Below are 22,104 nucleotides of genomic sequence, written 5' to 3'. Positions count from 1 at the left end.
AACAGAGAAATCAGACTGTGTTTTCAAACCTTGAAGATAGGTACACCAAACAAAAGAAACTGTACTTTACACCAAGACGAATCTCACCCCCCTGGAGGGGTCTTCCACGAGATAAGGACGGGGGTGCTCGGCAGAAATTTTAACACGAACCCCATCCTGTTTTATGGGCGTGGCTTGAAATTTATTCACCCCCCAAGAGGTACCAATCCTTAAACAACACAAACGGACACTTTCATAATTTTTAATAAATACAATTGCTTCCAATCGTTGCTGAGGAGGAATGGATATCACATCCAAGTTAACAAGATGTGAGGCGATTAAGTGAAAAGCCTCGTTACCCAAACTGAATGTGTAAATTTTTATTGATGAATTGTGAACTCAAGGTGTATAAGATGAGACAAAATTAAAGTCATTTGAGTGTCAAATATTTATTGTCATATTTTTTTTAAAAGGTACCGCGAAAGCTTCCGCTGTGGATCTTTTGAGGCTGTACACCCTGAACACCCTTTTTTAATCCCTAAAAGGTACGAGGAGAACCGCTGACCTTTTTATATGGGAGCAACTTTCCCCCCCCCCCCCGGATTTCACTTCGTAAAGTGAATGCACAAATCACTCGGCATGGGAATTTCCCAATACTGTGATATTTCGTCACGCAACATAATATAATTTGGCGATATAACTGTATGGAAAATAGGAAAGAGCTGACTTTCGATAATCTGCGGATTTTTCAAGTGTTCCTCGTGTTCTCATTACAATAACATGCTTTCTTTTCAATAAACCTTGTGCTTTATAACAATCCTCCTTGAATTTGATAATGTAATGGTATACGACAATTTACAATACTTAGCTAGCTATGGGCCACAAAAAAACAAAAAAACAAAAAAAAAACGAGAAGTTGGGAAAGTTCAAAAAATAAAAATATGACAAAATAAAAAACGCGAAAGGTTGGTACACCTTTTTTCGTCTGTTTTTCCAAAAACCTTTTTTTTGGGCGGGGGGTGCTTGTTTTTAACGTGGCTAAGGTACATCTCTTAGCAGAAATTTCCCTGGAGAATCGGACTAATGCTATTTATCGCTAATAACGTGCGTAACAGATCAACCATTTTATATCATGAAGCGAGTAAGTTTGAAACATTTTGCGAAACGACCGCGACATTTTTTCACCTGTTGAGCGTGGTCGCCATACTTACAAATATTATATATAATTATACATTTTTCGTTAAGATCGCACTTCCGACTATAAAATACGCAAAATGTTAATAATGTCGGGCACAATTAACGTGGAAGATAGTAAAAATATCCACGGAGAAGCCAAGAAAGTACTAAAGAAATTATCTGAAGATCAAGAATATCGAAAATTTCCATTCATTGCTCAGTAGGTCTCACCCACAACTGAATGTAAGTTACGTTCTAAATCCTAAATGTTCCAAATTATTTTGCAACAATGTGTGTTATAACATAATTATCTGACAACTCGCTTCGTGATACTCAGAGTTATTCAGGTCTTGGTAAGTGCTATCAGAACTCAGCCTTCGGCTTGAGTTGATAACACTTACCTCGCCCTTAATAATTCTGGATATCACGAAAGATCTTATGGTCTTATGATTTTATGGTCGCCAGCTACGTGAACCTAGTCGTCCACAAGTTCTATAACAGACCAAAACTTGTATCATGCTCAAGTACTACGCTTATGTACAGTGTTATAAGAAGCATCAATCTAAGTACTGTCACAGAAAATTGACGAAATTCGCATTTCATCTCAGACAACAGACTCTTTAGATTTCGAAGTTATCTTTGCTTTCCCTGTCAGGCTGGGCGCGAATCTCGAGACACCCCGTAGTGGTCTGAGTTCCGTTACAGCAGGCGCGTCCTCGTAACCTTCCTCAAGTCCTATTCCACTCTCGTTGCCGGACAGGCTTCCATTGGCTGTAGGTCCCAGCATTCTTTGTCGTTCGTGCGGTTCCATGTCCTGCTCTGCTTTTGCGTCACGCGGTAACGCAGGGAGGGGACTGTTCCCGATATCCTCACTCAATTGTCTGAAGCAAACAAATCGCGTTTTTCAATTAACAATTAGAGTGTTAGCTCCACATTTCTATAAAATGAAGCCATTGCTGGAGTAATCAGGCTGCAACACTAACCTGTTTATATCAGCATAGCCTGTTAGCGGCAGCGCGGATCCGGCTGAGTCGACTGGATCCAAGTAGTAGTCATGCCTTGGAGTATTTCTATCTTCTGGGAATGTGACGTAAGCCGATGAAGTTTGCTGTAGGAGAAAAAAATATATTTATAAGAGATGGATCAAATTCACTTCCTAAGTGAACGATTTTTGATTAACCAATGTTATATGTAGGACAATTCACCGCAAGAGTTGAAATAGTAAGGTAAAGTCTGCATACGAGCCAAGTGGCTCATCAGACCGGAGCTTATCCCGGTTTCAGTTGCGACTAGGGGTATTTCCACTCCCCCCTGAATGGAATGTTAGTCCATCTAAGGGTTACTCCCCCCACCCCCTCATTAAATTTGCTCGTACCTATTCATACACGTGGGTGAAGATATGCACTGTAAGAGTAAAGTGTCTTGCCCAAGAACACAAGTTCCCTGGCCAAGGCTCGAACCCGGACCGCTCACTTCGGAGTCAAGCGCAATAACCGTGAGGCCATCGTATCGAGCCTTGCGAGTTGAAATACTAGAGAAAATTAACTAAACACCAGAAATCGTCTATTTAGTTCTACTGCTTCGCATGTAACTCTCCCTATAACCTTGCAAGTCCCTCCTTTCCTCCACGATTTTCCTTCATAAACAGAACACTTAATGACGGATTGTGGTGCTGGTGCAGCATTTTTTTTTTCACCGTAGCAATCTAGGCAAAAATGCACATAAAGTATTCACGAGTTCTATGAGAAATATTATTACTAGTACTTGTGTTCAAGAACGATTCCTTTATAAAACGCTTTATTGATCGAAGTACCGTAAAAAAATAAAAAATAAAAAAGTAACAAAAAACTTTATTTCCCCCTCTCTACAAAGTCTTCTCTATCTCTTAAGCTTCTATTCGTTCAAACGTGCTTGGAGTAAATAAATCTTGGGGGGAAGCTAATGATAACAAGGTCTAAATACAGAATGACTAAAACAGATCGCATAAGTCATATAAACCTCAAGTTCTGTTGCCACAAATTAGACTCAATTTATATGTCATATAGAAGCCGCGTCGAATGAAATCTCGTCACTACTGCGCCATGAAGCACGGAAGGAACGAGATGCTCTACTTTGCCATTTGTCCCGGCACTCCGCTGATTCAAAACAATACACGCGTCTGAAATACGACATATAAACTAGGCCTTAGTGCTTGGCCTGTTGCTCGGTGTCTCGGCCAATCATTACCTTAGACGCGTGTAATTCAATTATCCTGCCAATTCGTTCACTGAGCTGCGCAAATGTAGGTCGTATATCGGGATTCTGTTCCCAGCAGTCCCGCATAATAGTGTACATGTCGAGAGGGCATTTGTGAGGCTGTTCCATGCGATGGCCTTCACTTAGGAAGTCCAGTAGCTGTTCTGTGGGTAAGCCAGGGTATGGAGCACCGCCCAGCGTAAAGATCTCCCACAAGCAAACACCAAACGACCAACTGAAAGATTGAACGCAACATAATTTCACCGTGTGTCAGGTAGTTTTGACAAAGATAGGTCCCAAATAAGACCACCTGTTTAAGCTCTTACAGTGTAGCCTGCAGCCGTTTGCGCGGGGTAATCGTTGAATAATTTTGTTCGCGTACTTTGCCGCCATATGGGAGTTGCACTATGTAATTTTTCCACCCCACCCCTCTACCCTTACTCGTCCTTCAGCCTCTCCTCTACTCCCTGAGTCCGACGCATGCTCAAGAAACGCGCTCGCCGGTTCAATATATGCTTCCACTGCACGATACTGAGATAATGTCTCTGCTTTGCAGTTGAAGACTCAGTTCGGGCTGGGGTAAGGGTGTAGGAAAAAAAAAAGGGAAAAAGGGAAAAAGCGGCGACGGTGGACGAGTGGCTGTAAATAACAGAAAATAACTCCTCAATCATATACTTGAGTCACTCTCGTGTGACTGGATCTAACATTTCAGTGGCAGCAAGAAGTTCTTGTTATTTCCAAATAAAATGGCATAATTTAGCCCCTTGAGAATAACTCCGCCATGGACGAAAATAAAACTCCAAAATAAATGTGACTGTAACAAAATTTATAACTGTTGCACAAACAACACTCTCCATTAATGTACATTGCTGGTTTAATACAATTTTGGTTTTCTAAGGTCTTAGCATGTTTCAGGACTGTATGTTTTAAAACTTCTAAGATCATGCTTACGGTGCGAATCAGTAGGGTACGAGGTCGCTCGTTCTCACTTTCTCCTCTCAGAGGGTGAGAGCGAGTAGAATCGCAACAGTGAGAAATTTTGTACGGTGACTTTTTCTGTTGGATCAAGAGAACTTGCCTAACTATTCCCGTCAATGAAAGGCGAGAGGATTTGATTTTAACGCTTAGGCGAGCGAAATTTCGAGCAAGTGAGACTTAAAGCGAAGTGAAACTTTGCTTGAAGTTTAAATCGAATTTTCTGTAGACTTCAACGCAAAATTTCGCACGAGATTTCGTCAAGTCTGGCGAATGTTCGTCCGAGAGTTTCGCAAGGCAGAGTAAATTTTCGCAGCACTGAAGACAAGACTTTCGAAATTCGGCTATATTTCGTCTAAAGCAAACCTTTGTTCATTCTCGCCAAAAAAAAGCTCCCTATTTCGTTAGAACTGTCTGCATTTATCTAGTATCAGTGGCCTTTACGTAACAAGAAAAAAAAAACTTACACATCGCTTTTTTCTGTGTAAACCCTGTCAAACAAAGATTCTAATGCCATCCACTTGACAGGTAGCACACCGGCATTTGTTGCCTTCACGTACATGTCGCTCTTGTAAACGTCTCTAGCGAGACCAAAGTCGGCGACCTTTATGGCATATTCCTCTCCAACAAGGACGTTCCTGGTCGCCAGGTCTCTGTGAATACACTGTTTACATAAAAACAAAGAAAACAGAGAGATCAAAACGTGATTCAGTGTTCTCAAACAAAGCGACAAGTAATTCGATGAATTCCCCTTGTTTTGTCACGCACGAACAATTGGATTGCGTGATTCTAACACCTCCCAGGTCACTTGCTCTCGTGTGAGAATAAAGGTAGGCGCCCACTACGGCACATGTTGCGCGGACGTGAGGCAGGAAAACAGCCCCTTTATGCCTACATAGGGACAGTAGATAAGCTGGTGCACACGAAGCAGATATTGGTTCGTTTCTATGTTGAAGCGGGGACAGTTTGCAAGAGTAGCGCACACAATGCGGCATTGAAATTAGACGTCATTTTGTCCTTGCTTCATGGCACACGAATTCAAACCGGCAGAATTTCGTACAGCATGTACCGCAACAGAACTTGTTCGCAAAAGTGGGCATGTTACAAGACCCACCCACCCCCTTCCCCCCAAAAAAGTCTCCGCTTCATGTCCCCTGAGCATGTCCCTAGTTGGTGCCGACCTTAAAGCTAAACAGTGTTTGTTCGTAAGAGGACACTGCTGAGTCCGACAAGAATTGACAAAACGTCGAGCCACATCAAAACAGCCTGACGAGAATGAAAAGAACATGAATGAAAGAAGGAGAGTTCCTTGTTTTTTATTACATGTACATAAATCATGACACTTTCGGCTGACCCGTACCTTCTTAGATGCCAAAAACTCCATCCCACGAGCAATCTGATAGGCGTAAACTACCAAGTTGCTGATGGTAAGTTCAACATCGGGGTTGTTTGTCGAAGTTCCCCAAGTCGGCTCGTAAATATCTCGTTTTCCCCGCAAAAACTTCGAGAGGTTTCCATGCGGCGCAAATTCCATGATAATAAGCAGTCGATCTCCCTTTGTACAAGCTCCCAGGAGGTTCACAATATTCTTGTGTTCTCCAACGTGGATCAGGATCTTCAACTCTGAAGCAAGGTCTTTGTACTCTGCTATCGTGGCTCCCGCTAAATTGTTAAGAATGTAACACATGTAGAAGATGGTTAAAAATTCTTCCAATGAATCTCATACGTATCGGTTAATTTCTTCAGGATAGTTTTGGGTTTAATTTGTAAAAGTCAAATCTCTAGCCGATAATTACTGATGTCGTTGTTACTTTTTAACTTCTACGTGGGGAAAAAAGATGAAGGAACAGGCTCTAAGGTTTAATTTATCAATAACAAAGGCTGTTAGTTGAAAACTTCTGTGAACGATATGAGCCAAGAAAAGAAAACACATTTCTTGGAAATTGCTGTTGCGTTATGGGTGCTCCCTCCCTTAAATATTGAAACGCCAGATGTAACGATTTGAAACTACTCCCAGGGTTAATGATTTCTCTACAAAATGGCCTTAAAACGAGAAACATTTTCAGTTGGACTGGTTATTACTGTGTACATGAAGGTCTGTGGCGATATTTGTAGCTCTGGCCTCGCATGGCTTAATCTCCGGCAAACCACAAACAGAGTCAACAAGTACAGTGCTAGGAGAGAACTGAAATCCACCGCAGATATCTCCGTGTCACACGCCTCCTTCGTCATCCCATGAAATTTCAAGGCTAGCCGGAGAGCATCTTCCAACCCCAAAAATAGTAAAATGAACAGTGAAGGCGCATCTACAAGACTTCAAGAATATACCTTTGAGTGTCTTCACAGCTACAGTAGTCTTCATATAAGGTAGTCCTTTAGAATCCTGGTACATTCTGCTACTGCTGGATCGGCGAAGCATTTTGGAGCGTCGCCGCACTTTCTCGGCGCTTTTATCGCGAGGATGAAAGTCCGTTATCCCAACAGCCTCTGCTTTGATGACCTGCCCGAAGGCTCCGGACCCCAGCACCTCCCCAAGAATCAGCCTCTCCTCTGGGAATTCCCAATCTGGGTCGTACGCTAGATTATCACACTGTTCGTGGAGTGTGCGACTGGGATCAACCTGAAAACGACAGCATTTAAACTTGTTAGTAGAATTCTACTAGTACACTAATGCAAATGCTGCAATCTGATTGGCTGAGTGATCGTAATATACATGGCAACAATACAAGGCATGCAAACTCCTTTCGTCTACCATTATTTAGTAGAATTCTACTACTATACTAATGCAAATGCTGTAATCTGATTGGCTGAGCCATTGCACACTATCAGCTATTTGTGCGCAGTGGCTGGAGGTCGTCTAGGAAATGGCGACGTTTTTTTCGTTTTTCCAAAGTTTTGGAGGAAAATTTTGATGCAAATGGATAATTAAATTCCTGAGAAGTCTACACGAAGGATATTCACGGTTTCTTGACTTTTAAAAAGTTGAAATTATTGAAAAAACTGATGCACGCGCGCACACAACTTCAATTTTAAATGAAAATTCAATCCGAGCAATCTTTCTCAGGCGCACAGTTTAATAATACGTCAAGAAATAATCGGACACTGTTATTTGAAGTAAATTTTAGTAAGAATTCTACTAAAACAATTAGATTATTCGCTCTCGATTTCATAATCATAATCTAAATGTTAATTTGACACGTTAAGTATTTAAAACACCATGAAGTGGTTTTCTGCTGACCGTTACTCCAGTCTGAGTTGGCAGTTGCTGATTAAAACCACGTCTGAAAGCTCTCTTGAAAGGCCCCAAGTTACACTCAGTTTTTCATGGCATTATTACTGATCTTAACTAATACCGTTCAACAGCTGCTATTGCAGTTGACTCTGCGGTCAAATATTCTTTTGTTTCAAAAGGCGCGCAAACGAGGCGAAAGGGTCAATACGATACAGAATTGACCCTTTCGCCTCGTTTGTGTGTCAAACCGCTTACAACTGCAATAACAGCTATTACAACACCTATAGCCCTTAAACGATATTTTCTTATCCCCAGAGTCGCCTGACTGTCGCCAGAGTTCTGTCATGCAGGGCCTTGTCACAAGGAGGAGGTAGCTAAGGGCTGGTGTTTACTACTTTTTGTGCTTTATTATGTTCTTGGACTAAGATTTTCACAAATACAACTGTGTTTCTGACTGGTTGATCTCTTACTATAACCATTCGATAGCAGCACCTAAAAAACATGAAGGAAGTTTACATCTGGGTTGCGGGTACGGACTTTTTAGTGAGGGTCTCCAAAATGATGACAAGACATCACCGACGTGACGTGACATGAAACGTTTTCCAGTTTCTATTTGCCTTTAGATGATGGAAAATCACACATTACCTGAAGTCGCTCATTAACGTACGGGAAAAACTGACTGCGGTATTCTTTAATTTGCTTTCGCTGAAGATGAAAGAAGACGCCACAGACAACACCAAGAATGATAACAATAAACAGAACACCTCCGACCACACCAACGACGATCTCTGGTTTTAGACCTTGTGGAGGTGGCTCAGATGGTAAAGCATCTGACACTGAAAGAAAGGAGAACAATTCTTCTTGCTTTTTGATGTTATTAGAATTAGGGACGGACCATTATTTTTTGCGAATGGTGGTGGTGGTGCTAAAAAAAAAAAATAGTGCAAGGGGAACTGTGGGAAAAAACCGAGCACGTGCTTTCAAATATCGCGGTCCAATTTTTGAAGTTAAAAAAGTTATTGCACAAGTTACTGCCCACGAAAAAAAAAAAATCATGCAGAACCTAAATGTGAGAAAAAATGTGCATGCCCCAGAAAATTATATTTTCGAAAATTTAAGGTGGCTCTTAACCTTACCTACAGAATTTTTTTAAACTTTGCCAAAAGTTGCGTCATGCTTATGAAAAGGTGATAACATAAAAAAAAATTCACCGTGCCGTTTTTGAATTATAAGCCCCTAAAGCTATAATTAAGGGTAATTTTAGGAGGTCATACTGTTGCTATGGTAATCTAATGCGTCACGAAAATGATAAAAACGTGTTCATCAATGATTAGGCAGTTTTTTGATACCATGATTTTAGCATCAAGTGATAAAGAGTGGTTATAACGACCCATCAAAATCTAAGTGTTGGAAACTGTTTTGAGCCACCTTAAGTTAGGGTTAGTTTTTGAGTTACGCTTGGTTTTTGGCCTAAAGTTAGGGATAGCAATTAACTAGATCTTAGGATTTTCTTGTACTTGTAGACATTTTAAAAATTTTTTACACCTAACGATTTTTAGCTACTGTTCTACAAGTTTTACTTGTACCCATTACACAGTTTATTTATTTTGTATTTTGTGTTTATTTTCTTTTTTATTTGTACTCAGGACCAGCCTGACAGCCACCTGAGGGTGAGGTTGCTTCCTGGTTAAAGATATTTTTTTGTTATTAATATTGTAAGCATCACCCTTGTTTGTCGCCCATGATGCACGGATCACGCGGGTACCAGATTCTACAATGACCGACTATCTTACCTAGTTCCACATACGCATACGCCACATTCTTTGAATTAACTGCCACACAAAAATAGATTCCCAGGTCGTCCTCAACCACAGAATCAATAGACAAGACAACACCGCTGTTACCGCGCTCTCTACGGGTCATCGATTTGTTTCCATTCTTTCTCTTCCATTCCACTGTTGGTGTTGGATTTCCTCTGGCCTGACAAGTTATGTTCCAGGATTGTCCAAGCTTAACGGACTGAGTTTGAGAGTCCATGTTTGGGCTGAAAATCACAGGATCCGCTAAATATTGTTGGAAACAAAAGAAACGAACCTTCATTTTCCGTCAGGAAAATACGTCATTATAACTTGCGTGACGCAAATGGCCGCGCCAAATCCTGGGGGCAAGAAGGGCTTCTCAACCCCAAGATTTCGCACGGCCATTTTTCACTTGGAGTTTATTATCAAATCTTATGGTCACGCTCGACGGGCTAAGTGAGAGAGGGACTCCTTGAAGTCTAAGAATTATCTAATGTTTCAAGATGACGTCCCACTAACAGAAGGACAGACAGACGGACGGAACGACAGAGACAGTTAGGGAGGCAGATAGACAGAGATAGACAGCCAGACAAACAAGCAGACAGGCAGGCAGGCATGTACTTACTGTCAGTCAGTCAGTCAGTCCGTCCGTCAGTCCGTCAGTCTGTCCATCCGTTTGTTCGTCAGTTAGTCAGGCAGACAGACAGACAGAAAGACAGAAACATACTGGCAGCCAGACATACAGACGGACAGTCCACATACCGACGGGCAAATGGAAAGACAGTCAGATGGCCAAAATGTACGGACAGACAAACTGGAAAAACAATTGAAAAGCAATCTTACCCAGAACATCCAGAAAGGCAGTGGCATTACTCTCTCCTCTCCTATTGACAGCAACGCATGTGTAAAATCCGGTATGAGGAACATTCCGAGGATCACAAATACGCAGTTTACCAACATCACCTTTAACACGATAGAAAGCTTGCACCAGACGGTCACAGGACACCCATCTATCCAGCTCTTCAATTTTGCCTTCCAGGGTGGAATTGCCTTTATACCATTGTACAGTTGGAGCTGGATGAGCCGAGATGTTACAGAACAAATCTACAGCATCTTGATCATATACTCTTTGGTCGTGAAAGTACAGTATGCTTGGTGGAAAAACTCCTGAAGGACGGGAATAATGAAAGAATGTTAATCTAAGCAATGGTGATTCTCTGTAATAATAACAACTTTATTCATTTGCCAAGAGGTCTAACAGAAGAGAATTCCCCGTGCTAACAGGGGATTGTAGAACAACGAAATATGACCAACTAAATCTGGGGGAAGTTGTCTAGATGTGTATATTTTCAAATTCCCAAAACGGACGTAAAAAGAACTGTTTAGTGTTAGTAAAGCCAACTTGGGAGTTAAAAGGTCTCCAAGTTCACAGTTATCCATGTCAACCTTTCCCTAATCAGAAGTCCTTAGTTAGCTAACTACATGTAGCTATCCAAATACATAAGATAACTTACTGTTGATTGGAATCTCTTCTGAGATATTCACAGGTTGGCCAGTAATACAATCTATTCCCTCACATGTATAAATCCCAGAATCATTTGCCAAGAGTCTTTCCACCACTAACTCTGTTGATGTCCTGTCATTCTCTGTTGCAAAAGTTATATTTACTCTTGGGTCAGAAGCAAATGACAACGCTCGACCATCTTTGTACCAGCCAAGCATAGCGCCTTTGCACACCATAAAACATGTGACTCTCAAGGTCTGATCTTCGTCATATTCCTTTGAAGGAACTTCTATATTTATCCTGTCGACACCTAATTGGTAATTCCCAAAAAAAGCATAACAGTTAAAGTGCATATGACATGAAAAATAATTTTTGCTTATTTGAAAGGCCTTTCAAAATACAGAAGAATGGCGTTTTTCTTTTTGAAATATCTTTTTTCGTTTTAGAGATAATGACGTTTTTCTATTATGCAAATTAGATCAGTGACGACGTCATATTGTTTGCAACTAAAACTGGTAAAATACTGAAGAAACAATATCTCTAGAAATATTGAAGCAGTGTTCTTGAAACTTGGCACCACAAATGTACATCACAAAAGAAACAAAATGACACCCTTAGTGCTGTTGCCATGAAAACAGTTTTGCCGCTGGTGCTGTCTTAATAAAAACTGAAATTCCCAGTTTTTGTCTTAAACCAAGAACCATCTACCTCACCCAATCTAATGATGGGAGTTAAGACAATATGGGAACTATGTCTGTTCCAAGTAGGACCCTTTCTCTCACTTTAGAGGTTGCAAATGAGGATATTTGTTTTTTTGACAGAAAGAGACGGCAGCTGAAAGAGTTGTAATGGCAACACCCCTAAGGGTGTCATTTTGTTTCTTTTGTGATGTACATTTGTGGTGCCAAGTTTCAAGAACACTGCTTCAATATTTCTAGAGATATTGTTTCTTCAGTATTTTGCCATTTTTAGTTACACACAATATGACGTCATCACTGATCTAATTTGCATAATAGAAAAACGTCAATATCTCTAAAACGAAAAAAGATATTTCAAAAAGAAAAACGCCATTCTTCTGTATTTTGAAAGGCCTTTCAAATAAGCAAAAAATCTTTTTCATGTCATATGCACTTTAATTCCATCTACCTACTTAATAGGTGGGGGGGGGGGGGGGGAAGAGAAAGTTGTGGGCCTTTTAAGGGCCTTAAGAAGGAATCTGCTGGAAGTTTGAGTAACAAGTGAAACAAAACTTTGTACTAAGATTATTTACATTGTTTCGCAAACTTTTGTGCAACTGTTTTACATATCCTCTTGAAAAAAAATCATTTCTAACAACACCAAAATATTAATGTCAAATTTTGAAGTTCATATGAAACACCTGAAAGTACTGGTGAAATGAGCCTGATGATGAAATTCTACCTGTGTTTGTACAATATTACACTGAGCTTTTTTTTTCCCGTGGGAAATTGTTTTCAGTGCTATTTCAGGCAACTATTTATATCTTTTTTTAAATACCTAAAATTATTCTGGTACAAGGTGTTTGTCCACTAAAAGCTGAAATTGCTTGATTTCCTACATGTATCTGATTTCATCAAAAGTTTTCACAGGAAAAAAGGGGTGCAAAATATATATTTGATTGGTAAAAAAAAGTTGCCCACACTAGTGGCTTGCTGCTTTGCTGCTCACCCCTCTCATGTCCCGCTCGCAGTCACACTTACACACTCACTAGTTTTTCATTCTTCCTCACGGGTTTTAGAGCAAAAGAGAGACTGCTCGCAGTCTATGCATTCAATCTGGTTGGTAACCAAAAGACATCCAGCTTTGAGCCTCTCTAAGGTCCTCGTGTTTTGCCCTTGGACAAGACAGTGCCCATCTCTTGGTGGAATTTGGGACAGAAGCATTCAATTCAAGGGAGGAAGCAATACTGCTATCATCTTTGTCCTTTGCACTCAATGGTGCCATAACTGAAGCAATGAGTGATAAGCAATAGCACTCATTCCTGCTAGATGGGAAACTGGACCTGTCACCTGGAGACAGGCACTCTAGAAGTACTTAAAGTGCACCTAACCCCAAAAATTTTTTTTCGCTAGAACGAATCTACTTATTATTTGAAATAGTTCTGCGAAAAAATTTTTGAATTCCGTTAAATCCTCGATTTTCTGTGGCACGACGAAATCTCGAAAATAGCTCCAAAACACCGCCATTTTGTTTCACGACCGAGTTTGAGGAGAATGGGTCCAGCGGCTCTTGTGACGTCTACCCAGGAAGGTTGGATATCTCATTTCCTCTCATTTTCTTCAGGATGGTGCAATACACATTCGAAAAGTGCGCAGAAACGCCTTCCAGAGGTGCTATCGGCTGTTGCAGCAATATTCCAGATTTAAAGAAAGATATACTGTACAATTTACTGACGATGATCGGCTAATGGTGCAATAAAGACGTAAACGATGGTTGATTTTGTCGAACCGAAACAAGCGAACTGAATCTGTGAGAACCATTGAAGAACTCTCACTGGAATTTGTTCCGCAGACTTTCGAACGCTATTTTCATAAATTTTCTGCTTAAAGCTAACCAGCAATTTGTAGAAATACTACCTACAACCCATATCTTCCAATCCCGCAGTATTTATAACATAACCGGCAAAGTTGTGTGATCCGGTCATGATCAAGAAGCGTTATACTGATATGTAAATAGATCGCAACTGTACGCCGCTAACCAACACTTATTTCTCTTTCGATTTAGATGAAAGTCGAAGATTAATCCTCTAGAATTACATGATAACAAAATTGTTAGACTCACAGAGTTTTTCGAAGGTTTGGAAATCAGCAGTGCGACAAAGATTCTGTGCAATAGCGTCGAAAATATGACCGCGTAACATTATCTGCGGACCGCTTAGGGAACACATCCTTTTCGCTTATCCGACGAATTTCACTGCAAACTTTGAGAACAATTTACATTGGTTATTTGGAGTTACGACTTAAAACGTGTGACAATGTGAAATCGGTAATTGTGTGAAATGTTTCCTTCCGCCTTGCTTCCCGCAGCTTCAAAAATACAGGTCCAAACAATACGATTTTCAATCGATCGAAGCCAATGTTTTGGAGGTCATCAAGTCTCGAAAACTGCAACACGTACGTCACTCTTATAAACATGAAGCATTCAACTGAAAGTAAAACACAAACTGGATTTAACAGAACCTTGACAAAATACATTCTCGGTAAGGGCAAATGTAAACGCGCTATAAACACGCGTGGGAATCTTATGTTTAGTTGACGAAATTACCATCCAAAGCAGTCCTTGAGTTTTCTTTCCTGCTTTTCGTTTGCCTGCTCCTCCACTTCGTATCTAGCTTTCCATTCCTACTATACAAGCAGCTCGTCCGCAAAGACGTCTTCCCCGTCGTCGCTTGAAATGTTGTAAACTGCTCTCAAAGCTCTAAGCAGTGAGTTCACAGTTGTCGAACGTGCTCGATCGAAGTTTATTTCGGAGCCTTCCGAATCGAAACTTAACTCTGACTCCAGTGACGAAAAAGAAATGATTCTGAGACAAAACTTGGACGTTTTAGTCCCAAAATACATGGGGACGATTAGTTTTGCGTTCTATTTTCTCGAGCAAATACAGAGAGTTGATTGAGGCGTTATTGTGTTTGGTTACTGGGTAGACGTCATCAGGTACCGCGGCCCCAGACTCCCTAAAACGCGGTCGTGAAACACTTAATCGCGACTTTGAAAGGGCATAGAAAATCGAGGATTCAACCAAATTCAAAAATTTCTTCGCCCAAATGCTTCAAATAAAGTCTAGATTTGTTTTAGCGAAAAAAAAATTTTGGGGTTAGGTGCACTTTAACATATCTTGCCTCGGAACACAACACATTTTGTTTTAATTGTTCCCAATTTACCTTACCGTAAAGAACCCATTATCACTCAGTCAAAACAGCAAGGTCTTGGTTTGAGATTTTCCCATAAAGACCTCACTCTCGGTTAATAAGTAGATAATAATACTACACTGTCAACTCACCGCTTGAGAAGAAACTCATCACGTGAAAATCAACTCCTCTTACATTCCTTGCTTCGCATCTGAAAAATGCTGACTGGGCATCTTTAGGTATTTTAAGAGTGCTCTTGAGTGTTGCAATATCAATACCAGGAGTGATAACAAAGTTTGCACTACTAGAGATGTCTTGCCAACTGCCACTGTCTGGCATGCATTTGGGGTTCTGGATCAAACACAAGCCATTCTGACGTTGCCAGGAGATTTTTGGTAATGGATTGGATCTGTTCACTTGGCAAGAAATTTCATTTATTATCCAAAAAGATCTGACCTTATCCAAAATAGGCAGAGCTGTTGGCCAAATAAAAATCAATCAATATTTAATATTGGTTATATTATAAAATAACAATTATCAAATGAATAGTTTTGCAGATTATTCTTCCTGGTTAAAAGTGCCTTGAGTTTCTAACTGTTTTAAAACCCTACACTATACACAAGGACTTCCATCGGTAGGGAAGAAATACAATACAGACTCATACATACATGCAAGCACATAATTTTGGAGACACTTGACTGACATGCCAATTTACATGCCACACTGTAGCAAATGGACACTGTTCAGATAATGAATTAAGAGAGAGTGTTAAGGTGACTCATCAACGTTCATTTTAATCCACTGGTACACCCTGGGGCAATTAGTCTCTTCTTGCCATTAATCCAAATGAACAGTCTTTGGAAAAACGTTTGTAGAAAGTATCACTTGATCATTGTTCAATTATAAATAGTGTGGGTGTAACAGAGATCATTTGGAGTTTGTCCTTGCACTGTAATGTAGTTCAAAATGGAAAGCAGAACATTATTTTTGTTTGGTCAAGTACGGTTAGTCTGTTGCCCTGTTAAGCAGTGTAATAACACCACCAGTTTGTCAAGTGTCTTGGAAACAGATTCATGAATAAGAAATTGGTACTTAGCAGAAGTGTGAGCCTCCATATGATCAAAGTTTTTGACTTGCAGGTTTAGTGCACATGTACATGTATGATACTCTTCCCTATTGTAAGACGTGAGAGTTGGTACACGTAGGTAGCATGCATACATGTATAGGTAATGGGTATTACATTGTAAGTGCACCATACCACATAAAATTAATAACCGTGCATTGTACTTACTGTGGACAAAAACGTCCATGGTCATATTGACACTTCCTTCGCTGCTACTTGCCAAGCATGTGTAGTTTCCCTGGTCCCTTGGATACATTGTGGGCTCAATACTAAGAGCACTTTGAGAGAAAGCATGCTCGTCACTGCTTGATTCTATTACTTGATAATTTTGTCCAGTACATCTATTACTTTCATCGTTCACACACAGTGGCATCTGCTTTCCGTTTTGTAGCCATGTAATTTTGGGAACAGGGAAACCACTGGCTTCACATCTCTCTTTCATCTTACTTGGCTCATTAACAACAACAGATTGGCTTAAATAGCTGATTGATGGTTTTCTAAAACCTATGGAGTAATAAAAAAAAAAGCAAATTAAAGGAAATAAAATTAAATGAGGATTATCAACCACTGTAGGTGGTGGTGTGTCTACATGTAGGTCTTGTTAGTGGATATTAGCCATCATAAATGGAAAAGCCAAGAATCCACAAGATTGCCAAATTAAACTAAAATGTCTTTTTACTAGTTAACTTTCATCAATTTCTCCGCTTGGCATAAGAAATTATTATAAAACCCAGAGACAGCTTAGTGAACAATGTCCAACATTGTAACACCTGTGAAATCTGACTTGCAGGGTTGCCATGGATACCTCCCTGCTATGCCTAAAGTGTTCAGGTACCCTGCTGACCTACATTGTACAAGGCACCAGTTCCCAAACTCATCTTTTGGTGATGAGTTTAATTAAGATTGGGGTGCTCATACATATAGATTCAATGGGGTGTCGTGATTTAATAATCATGGAGGTAAAACTAACCACTAAATACTACCAAACGTGAATAGTGACTGCGTATCGTTTCCCTGTAATCCGTCTGACACTTGTACAAGATGCCATTTGGCAATGTAGTTTGTGCATTTTTAATCATCAGTACTGAAGTGCTACCATTCTTTCGGTGCGTTTGTTCGTCAGGAATTTTCAGATAAGTGCCATTTACATTCTTAAACCACTTGAATGACAGGTACTTTGAAAGACTCTTTGACATGTGATCAACTACACAAGTGAACTCAAGACTTGCACCGGCAACCACAACTTTTTTCCTTGGCGACACTTTTGGACAGCATGGTATGACCTCTAAAGAAAAAGCGGAGATGATACACATGTAGAAACAATAATGCACACACTGCACAACTGACTGACTGACTGACTGAAAACAAGTTAAGTTTGCTAATAATTTTGCAGCATTTACAGCCGCTGTAGTTTTTCATTAGGGTACTACATGTACAGTCACGCAGAACAAAGTACCAGGCATGACTCACCACCATTGGCCATTAGAATGCAGGGCGGGTCTATGGAGAAGTGGACTTGATTTTCTTCCAAAGAGGCAGTGTGGAGGCAGCATGGAGGTTTTGCGAAGGCAGCATGGCCAAGTGGTTTAGGGTGCTGGTGTTGTAATCTGGAGGTCCCAGGTTCAAGGCCTCCACCCTGTTACAATCGGGATTCATTTCTCGGTAGTCCCGAGTTCAAATCCTCGGTCACGCTTTGTAAATAGCAAACTGGTCTGCCTCCTGCCCATTGGGATTTTTAACTATGTTAAGTTTATGTCAAGTTTATTTGAAATGTTTGTTTCAGGGCATGCCTGTAAACTAGCTAAGCTTACTGCTTGTATAGCTAAGTGCATGACCACTATAAATAAGATTTACATTTTTACATTACATTAGGACCTACAACCTTGATACATTGATAAATTTCTGTAGGTCTACATGTACATTTACAGTACTACATGTACAGTGCAGGGGTTTCATTTTAACATTAATTTTTCACTAGGAGGGCAACTGGTTTTAACAGGCCGGAAAAACTTTTTGAACTGAAAATTTTCCATTATTTAATAAGGACGAGTTTTTTCCTCCAGATATACATGTACAAAGTGTGGTCAAATGAGTCACTTTGCTCCTGACCAGTGCCTAGCGCTTAATGAAACCCCTGACAGTACAGTGTACATTACACCACCCAACATACAGGTGTTATATTCATGTACAGGTTCCACATGTTTGTACATATGTTATGGTTCAAATGTTACCTCTGCTTTAAATTTCTAAACCTACATGTAGGAGAAAATTTTAAGCCTACGAGTAAAGGTTCTGAGTCATAACTGTGTCAATAAACTTAGTACCTTTCACAATTTCATATATGATAACAGCATCGTGTTTTTCAACAGTGCCCAAGCTATCCCTGGCCTCACACTTGTAAAATCCACTATCACTTAACGAGATACCATGAATAGTAAAGACTTGCTTATCAAGTGTAACTCTGCCTCCAACGAGTATCTCCTGGCTTCCACGAAGCAATGTTGTATTGGCATTTGGATCTGTTGTGCGACAGCTGATTGAGTAGTTGGTGGTGCCGTTTAGCTCTATGATAATCTTTTCCGCCTTAAATGGATCAATGAAGGAAAAGCCTAGTAAAACAAACATATATCATTTATTGGAAATAAATGATTCAAAATAATTATGTGTTGAAAACAAATTATTGAAGCAGTAATATAGAGCTCTTATTACAGTGAGCAACTTGTGTGTTCTGGTACCAAGAGCCCTGGACAATGGTTCTGAATTTTTTGATTGACAATATATAATTATATATATGTACCCAAGTGTCTAAAAATAACCTCCATTTGATGTGAAAATATACACAGACATGTAACACAGACACAAGAGGCAACAATTTTCAAAGAAAAGGTATGCTTCATGATCTGGTAGGTCATTCCGCTGGCCTATTTGCATGATTCTTTCATAAGAGATGGTGAAAATTAGATGCTTACTCTAACGAAAAGGCCACCTACACTGTACATGTACCAAGCTCACATGCCATGTCATAACAACTGGACATTCTCTGTGATATCAAAGTGACTTTAAGCCACTGAACTTCCAAAATGAACTATGAAAGGTTGTTCAGTCAACCGATCAGTTCCTAGTAGTCCAAAATGGAAAGAACATTATGTTTGGCCAAGTACACTTGGTCTAGACTGCTGCCCTGTTAAGCATTTAGGGAGCTTAAGCAAACCACGCCGACGACAGCAACGAGAACATCACAAAACAAAAGGTTTAATGAGCAAAACAATACCTGTGCACGTGCATTTTAAATCATTGTACATTTCTTTGCCGTCCTCTGCAGAACAACAATGTGAAATGACCAAGTTCTGCGTCGTCTGCCGAACATGGATGACGACAGCTAATTTTTCGTATTTCCATTTGTAATTGAACACCGTCGTTGGATGTTTAGCATAAGCATGTTTTTAGAGCCATTGGTGTACCGAACAGATCTAGGCAATCGCGAATTTTGCTTGTAAAATATAAATTCATTTTTCACTAGGTGTTGTCCTCCGTGTCAGCATTGTCGTTGCTTAAGCTCCCTAATTGATTCAACACCACTGTCAAACACCTTCTAAAGTCATTAGCTTCAAGCAGATTCATGAATTAGAAACTGGTGCAGGAGTTGTGAGGTGTAATGGTTGCTGGTGTAGTGTAGCATACTCATGGCTATTGCAAGGAGTGAGAATTGACAGTACAGTATACATTTTTAACATTTTCAAGTCAAAGGCATTCAACAAAATGAGCCTTTTTGAATACAACTATTATAAGCTTACTGAACATGTCTGATGTCTTAAGGCTTTCAATCTTGAGCAAAAGAATGTTCAATGTGGCTTTAATGGCTAGTAGAAGTCAGAATAAATTTATGCATCTGAGCTTCTACAAGACCATAAAGTCAACATGTATAGAATAATATAACTGAAAGTATTTAATAACATGGATTGCAGAGACATCAGTTGTCATAAATTGCTAAATTGTCCAGGCTGAAGAAAATAAAATTTGCCAGACCAAATAAGTACAAAATGTCAGATAAAATAGCAGCTTCCAGTTATCCTTTGCAGCCATCCCTTTCAAAGATGATCGAAATTGCCATTGTTCCTGAACACGCCATAAACAATAAATAATACAAAAGAAACAATAAGGGAGACAGTGGCGAAAACATGGAAGAAAAAGTGATCAATTTAAAACAAAGCACTTTTGCCTTGGTAGAAAAGAAATTAGACCCTCTCATCGAGAACTAAGAATTCAAGAGGATCTGGCGCTGACAGTCTACAAAAGGTTGAAAGAATTAGGAAGAGCAAAAAAAACAAGAAGTACTGGTAAATATAAAGATGCAAACTTAAAATAAAATAAATACATAGCAGGGTTAGGGTTGATGATGAATCAAATCTGCAAAAATAATGTTATCCAAATTTTTTTCCACCTGTATTAGAGTTCAACCCATATTAAACGGCCACCCTTGGGGAAATGTTTAGTGGCCTCTCAAAGGAGGCTGGCTACCACTTTAAAGAGGTAAAAAGATTAGAAAAACCCTCATCGTGACTTTGACTACAAGCCGCCTCATAGGCATGGCCGTTTAATAGGCGGCCACTTAAGGATGGTGCCTACTAAATACAAGGCTTTTTGCACCAGATTTGGACCATGCGGAAAAAGTAGATCTTTGTAAGGGCGATTAGAATTCACAAAGAAAAATGGGGGTAAACAATACTTTTTTTTCGCAATAATTAGCCTTGAATCCCAGTAAAAATGCTGACATCAGCATTTTTCTGAAAAAAGGTAACATAAAAACTATTTTTGGTAAGATCTTAATGACAAAATTGTTGCAACAGCGCTTTAGCATCTCAGCATTCCTCTGGTTCAGCTAAAATACAGCCTAAATAGCTTTTCCTCTCAACCAGAAATTAATCACACGTTTAATAGGCTTATCACTTCCATTTCATAACTTAAAATGTAGGGGTAACCATGCATTTTTTTAAAATTATTAATCTTTTTTGGAAACTTTCACAGTGGCGGTTACATTTTTTCCTGTCACCTCCCCAGTAAGTAAAACATTGGCGCCTCTTGCACTTGTTTTGCGTGCACAATACACCATCGGCATGTAAATGTTTACAGTTGGATTTCAGTATAATTTTTGACAGATAACAGCTGGTTTTCCAGCTGGAAGCCGTCAACAGTTAGTGGTTAGCGATACGCTGCTATTCTGGTATTCCTGGTTTTAGCAGATGTTCATTTAACTTGATTTGGTCACAACAAGAAAATTTTGCTTTCATTTCAGTCGTCTACGTCATCACATACTTGGTAGTGTAGTTGATTACCTCAATGCCAACCCTAGCGCGCACGTAGTGGTTAAACCATGCCTTGCGTGAAGCACAGAACGTGTGCGCACTAACACTTAATAACCATCCTTAACAGGGGTTCGACTGTACTTTTGCACAATACTCTATAAACTTCCAAAGCACCAAATTTGTTCTTAAAATGAAAGATTGTTGGTGAAAATTAGAGGTTCTGTAACTTGGAGTACCTTGCCAAATTACGCAATTACAAATTATTGAATATCTTTACAAGTTACTTTTCAAAGAGAACTATAAGTAGTAGCCGCTATAATTAATGTTACATCTGTAGTTCTGCAGTCCTGCCACATGTAAGCTTATATCTTAAAGATGGCGACCATCTGATGATAATGAGATTAACGTAAAGTTTACGAGGAGCTAGGAGTGATCTCCTCTGAGAAAAACGCTAACCAGCTTGCTGAGATCACACTGCTACTAGATAAGCAATCAGTGATGTGCGTAACGACACAGTGGCAAAGAGTCTAAATTGAAGTCCATTTATTGACAGAACGAATGTCAATTTTCCCTGACTCATGATAATAAAACATTTTCTGACTTTGTCTTGACCGTGAAGAATTTACTTTCTCTCTTTTCCATGACCATTACTTGACCTCTAGCAACCCGAGATAAAGTTGTTATCGATTCGCTATATCACACAGTAAGCTTATATGACATAGGGAAATTCACGCCCCAGTCAATCATTACAGATTAACATGACCGCGGAAAATATAAACACGATTTCTCTTCGTGCTACTCACCTGAGCCAAGACACAAATAGTTCAAGAAGAAAACAAACTGACAGAGTACGAAAAAGCTTGAAGCCCTACAAAGTGTCGTCATCGCCATTCTTGTGTTGTATAAAGTCGGC

At 39.8% G+C, this 22,104-nt stretch overlaps 1 protein-coding gene across 2 annotated transcripts in view; it reads right to left on the bottom strand.

Moving 5' to 3' along the window:
* Positions 1 to 225: 225 nt before the first annotated feature.
* LOC110064041 (fibroblast growth factor receptor 1-like) overlaps positions 226 to 22,104 on the bottom strand; it is a 22,168-nt gene continuing 289 nt past the window's right edge. Inside the window, exons 1-15 of one of the 2 annotated variants that reach the window (XM_089272958.1) lie at positions 21,995 to 22,104; positions 18,213 to 18,497; positions 16,859 to 17,173; positions 16,057 to 16,392; positions 14,918 to 15,241; positions 10,911 to 11,210; positions 10,240 to 10,563; positions 9,391 to 9,660; positions 8,243 to 8,433; positions 6,694 to 6,985; positions 5,726 to 6,027; positions 4,833 to 5,029; positions 3,382 to 3,625; positions 2,139 to 2,263; positions 226 to 2,036 (exon numbers count right to left, since the gene is read on the bottom strand). The exon at positions 21,995 to 22,104 is cut by the window's right edge and continues 284 nt beyond it. In XM_089272958.1, coding sequence (XP_089129084.1) covers positions 1,760 to 2,036; positions 2,139 to 2,263; positions 3,382 to 3,625; positions 4,833 to 5,029; positions 5,726 to 6,027; positions 6,694 to 6,985; positions 8,243 to 8,433; positions 9,391 to 9,660; positions 10,240 to 10,563; positions 10,911 to 11,210; positions 14,918 to 15,241; positions 16,057 to 16,392; positions 16,859 to 17,173; positions 18,213 to 18,497; positions 21,995 to 22,082 — 3,870 coding nt within the window. In that variant the 5' untranslated portion in view covers positions 22,083 to 22,104 and the 3' untranslated portion in view covers positions 226 to 1,759. The remainder of the gene's footprint in view (positions 2,037 to 2,138; positions 2,264 to 3,381; positions 3,626 to 4,832; positions 5,030 to 5,725; positions 6,028 to 6,693; positions 6,986 to 8,242; positions 8,434 to 9,390; positions 9,661 to 10,239; positions 10,564 to 10,910; positions 11,211 to 14,917; positions 15,242 to 16,056; positions 16,393 to 16,858; positions 17,174 to 18,212; positions 18,498 to 21,994) is intronic. The other variant, XM_089272959.1, reaches the window with a different exon arrangement.

This window comes from Orbicella faveolata, unplaced genomic scaffold (assembly GCF_042242905.1).
Source record: "Orbicella faveolata isolate gen_17 unplaced genomic scaffold, um_ofav_v1 contig_35, whole genome shotgun sequence".
In the NCBI taxonomy this organism is placed as follows: Eukaryota; Metazoa; Cnidaria; class Anthozoa; order Scleractinia; family Merulinidae; genus Orbicella; species Orbicella faveolata.
Note: the sequence above shows the minus strand (reverse complement) of the source record. Positions and strands in the feature narration are given on the sequence as shown.